The sequence below is a fragment of the Rosa chinensis genome, chromosome 4 (genome assembly GCF_002994745.2).
Source record: "Rosa chinensis cultivar Old Blush chromosome 4, RchiOBHm-V2, whole genome shotgun sequence".
In the NCBI taxonomy this organism is placed as follows: domain Eukaryota; kingdom Viridiplantae; phylum Streptophyta; class Magnoliopsida; order Rosales; family Rosaceae; genus Rosa; species Rosa chinensis.
This window is the reverse complement of record NC_037091.1, coordinates 7,703,610-7,712,509: the sequence shown is the minus strand read 5'-3', so window position 1 is coordinate 7,712,509 and position 8,900 is coordinate 7,703,610. Positions and strand designations below refer to the sequence as shown.

At 38.1% G+C, this 8,900-nt stretch overlaps 1 protein-coding gene across 1 annotated transcript; it reads right to left on the bottom strand.

Annotated features, from left to right (window-relative positions):
• Positions 1-3,098: 3,098 nt before the first annotated feature.
• On the bottom strand, positions 3,099-6,650 carry LOC112197516 (deacetoxyvindoline 4-hydroxylase). The gene is made up of 3 exons (XM_024338236.2): positions 5,944-6,650; positions 5,239-5,560; positions 3,099-3,475 (listed from the first exon to the last, which is right to left on the bottom strand). The coding sequence occupies exons 1-3, from the start codon at positions 6,459-6,461 to the stop codon at positions 3,221-3,223; spliced, it is 1,095 nt and encodes a 364-aa protein (XP_024194004.1). The 5' UTR covers positions 6,462-6,650; the 3' UTR covers positions 3,099-3,220.
• Positions 6,651-8,900: the final 2,250 nt, after the last annotated feature.

The following is an 8,900-nucleotide window of genomic DNA, read 5'->3' as shown; positions in this document are numbered from 1 at the left end:
CGGGCCTCCAACTGCCCAATTGATCCGCATGCCAAATGATGAGGCCTATTCCTTATATATCATTCTTGTAGAGCTTGATTAATCAAGATCGATCTTTTATTTTCTGCTAAATCTAAATGTGTGATGTGATAGTTTGTATAATTTGGGGTATTCATCTTAATGAATGAAACAGATTGTGCAAAGGGAAATGCAGGACAATTTTCCTCATAGATGGTGAGTCCAATGCTCATTCTTATATTGACTATTATGTCATCTCCCATTAGCATAATATATTGTCCCCTTTAACATGTCATGTGGGTCTCTTTTCTCCTTTTCAATACATAAGCAATAGAAATTTTTTTTGCCTAGCTTCTAATCTGCTAAGTATGCATTGTGTATGAAGTGAATTATATTTGACCCTTGAGCCTTGTTATTTATCAAATTTACAGATACAGTATTTGTTAGTCTATGAAGTATGGACCTTGTTATATTTTGTCAGGCTTTCAGTTAGTACCAACTTTTGCTACTGAAATTGTAATATTTGCTTGGTTACTTTGTAAGATTAGGGTCAGGGCATGAAATTTGCAGTTTGAAGTGTAAGTGTTGTTTGAATCATTGTCTTTTTGGATTGATTTTCTCTGTGACAGGGTTCTTCATAATTGCAAGCTCAGGACATTGCTAACACATTAGCTCGCTCAGTCTTTTCAATGCTTTTCATTTGTTTATTTTAACTCCAAACAGAGTAATTTTTGCAGGTCTAAAACTCCTTCTAACAAGGATTATAGAGTAAAAAAGTACTAAAAGGTCGTAGTTCTAAGATTACTTCAGCTTCATGCACAGGGCCTTGAAATAATTCAAGTTACTTCTGGATCAAGAGAACTCGGTAAGATATTGGAGGTTCAGTTGCACTATTCTTCTTTTTAAGCCAAAATGTCCATTCACTGACATCCACTTTTCCTCTCTTAAATTTGAGTCCTTGTTTTAACTATCGATCCCATCAGAGAGGAGGTTGCGTGGTGGTTTCGCTGCCCAAAACGCGAGGTGGCGGTGCTTGCGGGCTCGGTGGCTTGAGTGTGGGGCTGGGCTCAATCTCCCCACGACCGAAAGGCAGTCAGCAAGAGGCGGCGTCGCCCAAAGGTGTGATGGCTGGATCTGAGGGATTCGATCTGGTCTGTGTCGCTTGGAACCTTCAGGTGCAGAGGAGCGGATAGGAGTGGCGGCGATGCTTACAGGTGTGTTGGGGAGGATGGAAGGATGGAGGGGCTGCTAGAGTTCCCTCGATGTGGGAGGATGGTCGTCGGTAGTAGGACGGCGTGGAGCTGGTGTGCTGGACGGTAGCAAGCTGCTCGATTTTCCTCTTTAGTTGGGCTGACTAGGTTTTGGGCTCTAGGCCCAAATTCCCTTTATTTTATTTACTTTAGGCCTAAATACTAGTTACTATCCTGTGGTTTAGGTCCAAAATTAATTCAATCCCTAGACTTCTAATTTCATCAAAAACACCCCTGCACTTTCAATTTTGATCTAATAGATCCAATTCGTTAATATTCTGTCATGGGTTCAAGTTATAATTGGATTATTTGTTGAAAAACTATTTATTTGATATATTTCTAATAGTGGATCTCACTCCTAAATTGACTATGCAGGCCACCGCAACACCACATCATAAACCATAGGCCATATATATATGAGCCACGTTAACAAGTTAAATGACTTAATTATAGGAAGTTTAATAAATTGGACCTATTAGATCAAAATTGAAAATGCAGGGGTGTTCTTGATGAAATTAGAAATTCAGGGACTGAATTGATTTTAGACCCAAACTATAGGGTAGTAATCAGTATTTAGCCCTTTACTTTATGTTTTATTGTTGTTGGTCTTTAGTAGGTAATGGTGGCTATATGCCAGTAATAAGTCCCTGTCAGTTTAGGGCAGGGCGACGTGGGCTTAGTCCCGGACTGCACCTTTTGTGTGCCTGGTTTGCCCTAGTTAGGTGGCGGGTTCCCAAATAGTCGGACCCTCCTAGTGGTAAGATGAAACTAAGTGTTGCCGGAGCTATTCTCCAGGGCAACATAAGGGGAAAGCTGTGCTAAAGCTGGTAATTATGCTATATTGTAATCGGGTTACATATTGAATTATCTTTCTGCTGTGTCACTGCTATGTTAAAGTAAATGGAGTAGCTATTTGTGCACTCTTTGCTAGTTGGTGTTTGTTAGAATACAAGTCTCATGTAGATATTTCTGATATTATTTTGGAAAATACTAGCTAATTTATTGGATTGATGTTATGCAAGTCTGCAAACTAATTTTAATGTCATACTCATATGGATACTAATGACTACTAAATTAATTTTGGGTAAGACTAATTTTTGATGGATTTTAAATCTATTGGTTTGCTCTGCAGGTGCTAACGCCTTCGACAAAACCTCTAAAAAGACAAATTCCATTTCTAGTAGCGAGTTCCAAGTACAAGAGTAGAAGAGATTTCAAGATTTGAGGAAGTGATCAGGAGGATGCCTATGATTTAGTTCACCAATAACCAAATGATTTAGTTACTATATTGGATTTAGTACAGGAGGATCCCTAAACTCTTTTGAATTAATATATAGTATTTAATCTAAGCTAAGGCACTTCGGCCTCAAGTTTCAATTTTGTGTTGGAAGGAACTATTCCCCCAACTTTGAGTAACATCGTTACTCCCCATTGTATTGACTAGTTCACATGTTAATAAAAGATTTTGGTCGTCATTCTCTCAAAAAGACAAAAAAATACTAGCCATTAATACGGAGTATAGGAACTTGGTGTTTTTATTGTCTCAAATTTTAACAATCAAAGAAAATTAAAGTTAGAAAACAAGTTGCATCAATTCTTGGATAGATATAGACCATTATACACAATATCCTCCGCCTATTAAGTAAATTATAAGAGTCTTGTGCAGTTGTTAAAATAAAAAAAAATTTAAAATTAAAATAAAAAAAAATTAAACATGTTCTCCAAAATAGCTAGAGAGTCTGTTAAAAATACTCTAAAGACCCTGACAATAAATTTCTGCATTATCCCTTAACAGTATGCGGTACTCATTGACGCCCATAAATAAAAAACTCATAAGATTATTAAGGTCAAACGATAGTGCTAAAACCAAAAAGTATATTAAATTTAACTATCAATAAGTATGTGATTGATCAATTATTGCATAAACAATTACTGAAGCATACAATTTCAAGGATAAACTTCATTAGTTATTTCTATAGCTTCAAGTCTTCTAGCCCGGAGACCCCATTTAGTTCCCAACTCTTGTAGTGGCACATAACATAATCCTTCACTGTTGTTTCCTGATAAACTGGAGGTTTTTCTTCTGATGTTAACTCTTTGATTGGTCCATATAATCTTGAGGAGTTTTCTAGTGAAGGTCTAAAAAAACATGCCACGGAAATTCTTGGACCTTCATTTTTAGCCAATACTCTATGATTAACGCTTATGAACTTATTGTTTGAGATCAGCTGCATCAACACACCCATTGATCAGATAATAACACTAATGAATATGATTGTTAGGAAAATATAAATCGACAATGGACAATTAAATTCATTGTGATAGTTCAAAAATACAACAGAACTTACCTTTTTAAAAAGGCTCGAAATAATTCATGTATAGTGTTTAAAATAACAAAGAAGACAACTTAAAAGGGAGATTGTTCAATCTATTTGAGTACTAGTGGCCTGCTTATTACTTTTTAGGGAAAATTTTGCAAACAGTATACCAAGTAAATGCCACTAATAATTTCGATACATAAAGTTTGAAACCGAACATTTTGGTACATGGATTTTTGAGCCCGACTCACTATGTAGACACGACGTCAATGATGCCGTTAACTCTTATGTCATTGTTCATTTATTAAAGGGTAATTTAGTACTCTCATACTCTGATTCATTTTTTTGGTGTAAAAAAAAAAAAAAAGGTAAAACAGATCTCCTCTGGCTCTCCCCCCACCCAAACCCATAAAGCTCAATCCCGGCGACCACCGCATGTCCTCCACATTCCAAATCCCAATCCTCTCTCTCTCTCTCTGTGATTCTCTCACCCCCAATGGCGTCACCCACTCCGGAATCCTCCTCTGGCTCCTCCAGTCCATGAACTCCGCCACCAAAGTCACCGGCGACCACCGCTCTGCCCTGCTCCAAGTCATCGGCATAGTCCCCGCCCTCGCCGACTCAGACGACCTCTGGCCCAACCAAGGCTTCTACGTCCAGCTCTCTGACTCCCTCAACTCCACCTATGTCTCCCTATCCGAGAAAGACACCGATCTCATCCTCGCCAACCGCCTCCAGCTCGGCCAGTTCGTCTACGTCGACCGCTTCGATTTCGACTCTCCCGTGCCGCATGTGGCCGAATCCGCCCCATCGCTGGCCACCACCCCTTCGTCGGTTCGCCGGAGCCTCTGGTGGCGGATTTCTCCAGGGAGAAGATTGTCTGCTGGGGGAGCGAAGGACTCTACTGCAAGGAAGAAAATGGCTACAATTGTTGCCGGAATTTTGAAGATTTCGGATTCAATCTGGATGGTGTTGTTTCAGCCGCTCGTGAAATACTGATCGGATATAGCTATGAGAGGGAGAGATGGGTGGCCAGAGTACGTAAGAGAGAGAGAGAGAGAGATAGAGTTGGGTGGCCAGAGTAAGAAAGAGATAGAGACCAATTTGCCCCTAAAAGTATGCCAGATGACAGAGATCTCACGGCGTCATTGACATCGTGTACAAAAAGTGGGTTGGTCTTCAAATTCCGTGTACCAAAATATTTGGTTTGAAACTTTATATATAGAAATTATTAGTGGTCTTTACTTTGTGTACTGTTTGCAAAATTTTCCCTACTTTTTATTTCACTATCCTCAAAACATTTCCTAGTTAATGTCAAAAAAGTATATGGCCCAGTAACAACCAGGGGAAATGATAATGTACTTATGTATACTAGTAATATGCCATTAATAGATTGAAAACTCCACATGAAAAAAAAATGTTGTATGTTATCAACTGATGACTTATAATAGGGTTTTAGACTTTTTGTATGCTCTCTATCTATATCCAAATTTTCCAAAATGACAACGTATGTATACCCGGTATATCTTTGGAATGACAACGTACAACTCCTATGTTATGAGAAAAGAACAAGTTGTGTATAAGATGCAATTTAATTATCCGCATATAACTCCAATATGTAGTGAAACAATAGCAAACAACCTTTGTGAATATATATGATACAGAAAACTTGCCTGCAAGAAATCTCCGATATTCACCACGAGAGCTCCAGGTACAGGAGGAACATCAATCCACTGATTTTGGTACAAAACTTGAAGTCCACCGATTTGGTCTTGAAGTAGGATGGTCATAAAATCAGGATCTGAGTGTTCGACGGTGCCAATAGTCACTTCAGGCTCGGGGCATGGTGGATAGTAATGACTAAGAACCATATGCCCCATTGTGCTATCCAAGTTTTTGAGGTGATCAGGTTTGAGCCTAAGCGCCTCAGATAGAAATTCCAACAAGGTGACACCTAACTTGTGAACGTGATTAGAGTACTCCATAGTTATATCTCTGGAGATTATTTAAAAGAAATCACATTAATTAGTATAACCATTCCGGCCGGCACAACAATTTACAAAAATGATAGATATAGAATATAATGTTTAATTAAATTAAATAAAGTAGTGATTGTGACTAATAATATATGGAAATGATAGATATAGGATATCATGCTTAATTAAATTTATTTCTTGTTGGTTGTCACACATATGTAACTGATGCGATCTTAGACAAATCAACAACGGGTTATGAGTTCACAACAGTGTTAATATATAATTCGATCGTCATTTTACATTTAAGTAAAAGATGGCGAGAACGTGATCACACCATTAACATATAGATTTTCCAGAATCATGACTAAAACAGCATAATCCTCAACTTATACATGGGCGTACCTGCAAACGAGAGGAATTTCTTGAGGATCAAACTGCTCGTCACTTATGTTACACTGCAAAGTGTCCTTCCAATCAGCAAACATCAACTTATACATGGTACTGCCAGAGAAGTACTTGACCTTCATCCCCATCTCCCTACCATAGTACTTCGCCTTCTCCTCCCTCGGCAGCTCGTGAAACACACGCGCCGCCTCTATCATCTCCTCCATCACTCTCTCGGGCATCCCATGGTTCACTAACTGGAAGAACCCATAGCTCTCTGCTGCCCTCCGGACTTGGTCGATCACCTCAGCACGCCTTCCGTTATATTCAGCCAGATCCACTACTGGGATACTGAAATGACCTGAAACCGTACGATCGCCGACGACGGAGGGATCTTTCTTTGGACGGAGGAAAATTGGTGGGAGTTTGGTGATTCCGGCATCGACGATGCCTTTGACACCAGCTTTGGAGTCGTCGAAGGCCTTCAGCTGCTGCAGACGCTCTGGGTCGCTTGATTTCCCGGTGACCATATTCATGAAATCTGAGTTGATTCTTTTTTCTTTTCTTTTTTTGGTCAAAGAAATCTGGTAGAATGGTAGATGATCGACTCAAGTCACTCAAACTCAGACTGACTGCCAAGTTCAGAAATCGGCGTCCTGCTCATCTTCTCTTTAGAGTTTAGACTTGGGGACATGCAAATCCAAGTGGGTTCAGTGCATATGAGTGTAATCTGAGTTGGACACCTACAAGTACAAATTAATGTCTTTCTTTTGTTTAACAAATGTCCCTAAAGACGATGACCGCCCACTCGACCACTCGACCACTATTCAAATCTAACATTTTGAATACTTCAACATACTGACATAGTACATTTAAAAAAAAACATACTGACATAGTATCCTTCAACATCTTTAGATTTTAGAAATCTAATCCAAATTGGAGTGGAAAACACATTAATATCCACAACGAATACCCGTATTTCAATTTCTTTCAAAAATTTGGATATTTTAAGGGAATTCAGATCCTCTTCTTAGCAACTCTTCTTTGATCATCCTTGACTTTTATTTTTGTGTTGGAAATTTGGTTGATGGATGTTATTTTCGTCATCAGATTTCGTTTCCTACAAAATTCCACAAATACAATATTTTATTAGTAAATATAATGTGATTACATTAATGCCATAATAAACTGAAAATAGAAAATCAACACTTATCTTTTAGATTTGCGAGTCGTCACCCAATGATTATTTCAGAAAGAGTTTAAGGTTGAGGCGTGTAAACTCTGCCCTTAAGAGTAGATTTCGCCCCTCGGAGACAATGTCTCGGTGTAGCAGGTTTGTGGCGCCCTACCCTCCAAGATATAACAACCTCGATCCTTGTAGGTGTACACTCACAATACTCAGATCGTACCGAACAGCTTGAAACTTTCTTTTGGTAGAATAGATAAATTAAAGGAAATACATGAATACTTTGAGCTCGGAAAGGAAACAAAGGAGATTGAATTTCTTGTTGTATATTTTTATCTGGAAAGCTAGGGATTATATATATATCAGGAATGATCAATGCGATGATAATAGCAATTAAGCTATGTAACTTATATAACCGAAAGGAATATTATGACATTGATTAGGAAGAATCAAAACGGTATCAAATAAGGAATGAACCCATATAATTGTAGAGTTAATTTGACCAAATAAATGGTATATGAATAAAACTGATGAAATATTTATATCAATCACAATCAAAGAGAGTTAATGACTATTGTCATTTGCAATTAAATGCCCAATAGAGGTTTCAAATATAGCTGGTATTTTGAAATATTCTAACTAAATTCCAACAATCCCCCACTATTTCAAAATACCAAAATTTCAAGGAAAGTGAAAGATAAGGAATACCAAAAGAAAGTGAGAATCAATGCATTATAACTGGTGTCTTTTGGATTATGAACCAGCCATAGGACAAATTAGTCGTGACCCACGGAACCTTGGTGAAAATAAAATTTTCTATGAACCAAAATTTCTAATTGTGAATCAGACAACTAACCATCCACATTAACTCTTGGATCAAGCTGTTCGAAGCGGGGTGGCGCGAATAGGCCATGCGCCCTACTTGGATATTCATGAATGCTCTAGAGAGTATGCCTTGCTCTCATAGGAAGCGACCCCACTTCCACATCCATATAGGTGAATCCATCAAGTGTGTACTGCAAACAAACACATCACCCAATTTTTGGGCTATAAAACTCATTAAGAACATTTGTTCAACCTTACACATTACAGTTCAAACACTATTTATTTACACCATAGGGAGGGACCATCAATAGTTTTATTTGATAGTGCAACACTGACCAACAAGTGACTTGTTCTTACCCATATGAACCTACTTCATGGGATCTCCAATCACATAGGTTGGGTTACCATCACTCTTGATCTTTGTCTATAGGCATAAGCCCTATCCCCCTCAATGTATTAACCACTAGCTTTGGCCTTTAGCCTAGTGGTTTTGTCAGAGTATTGGCCAAAATCAACTCTGACGTACACAGCTTATTGAATAATCTCAACAATAAGTGATCTTTATTGGATTTTTAGTTATCCAATGTCACTTAGATATAAGAGCCTATTTTTTCTTGTCTTTCCTTGACCCCCACATTTTTGAGTATGTCTGAATTAGCCTTAGGCTCATAAATATAGGCAAGATAATATTAAGCCATATATATTTACTCAATGAATCTTCGCCAATCAAGGACTTAAGAATTTAGTAGGCAACATTATGTATCATATTTCGTGACTTTGGATACTTTAGTCACCCCATATTTGTAGCCATCAAGTGTCTCTTAATTCTTGATCAAAATTAAATTTGATCATAGAGATACATTGAATGTCTATTTTCTCAAAGCATAAACCGAAAGCAGCAATCAATGAGATAGTTTTTCAAGGCGTCAGCATAAGGGACAATATCGAGGCGTCAATTAATAAA

What these genes read in the sequence shown, in the direction of transcription:
- LOC112197516 (XM_024338236.2), bottom strand. Translation starts at nt 6,461, where the DNA reads ATGAATATGGTCACCGGGAAATCAAGCGACCCAGAGCGTCTGCAGCAG. An exon ending in GAAATTCCTCTCGTTTGCAG is followed by an intron (nt 5,561 to 5,943) that starts GTACGCCCATGT and finishes AATAATCTCCAG; the next exon opens with AGATATAACTATGGAGTACT. An exon ending in ATATCGGAGATTTCTTGCAG is followed by an intron (nt 3,476 to 5,238) that starts GCAAGTTTTCTG and finishes GTGTTGATGCAG; the next exon opens with CTGATCTCAAACAATAAGTT.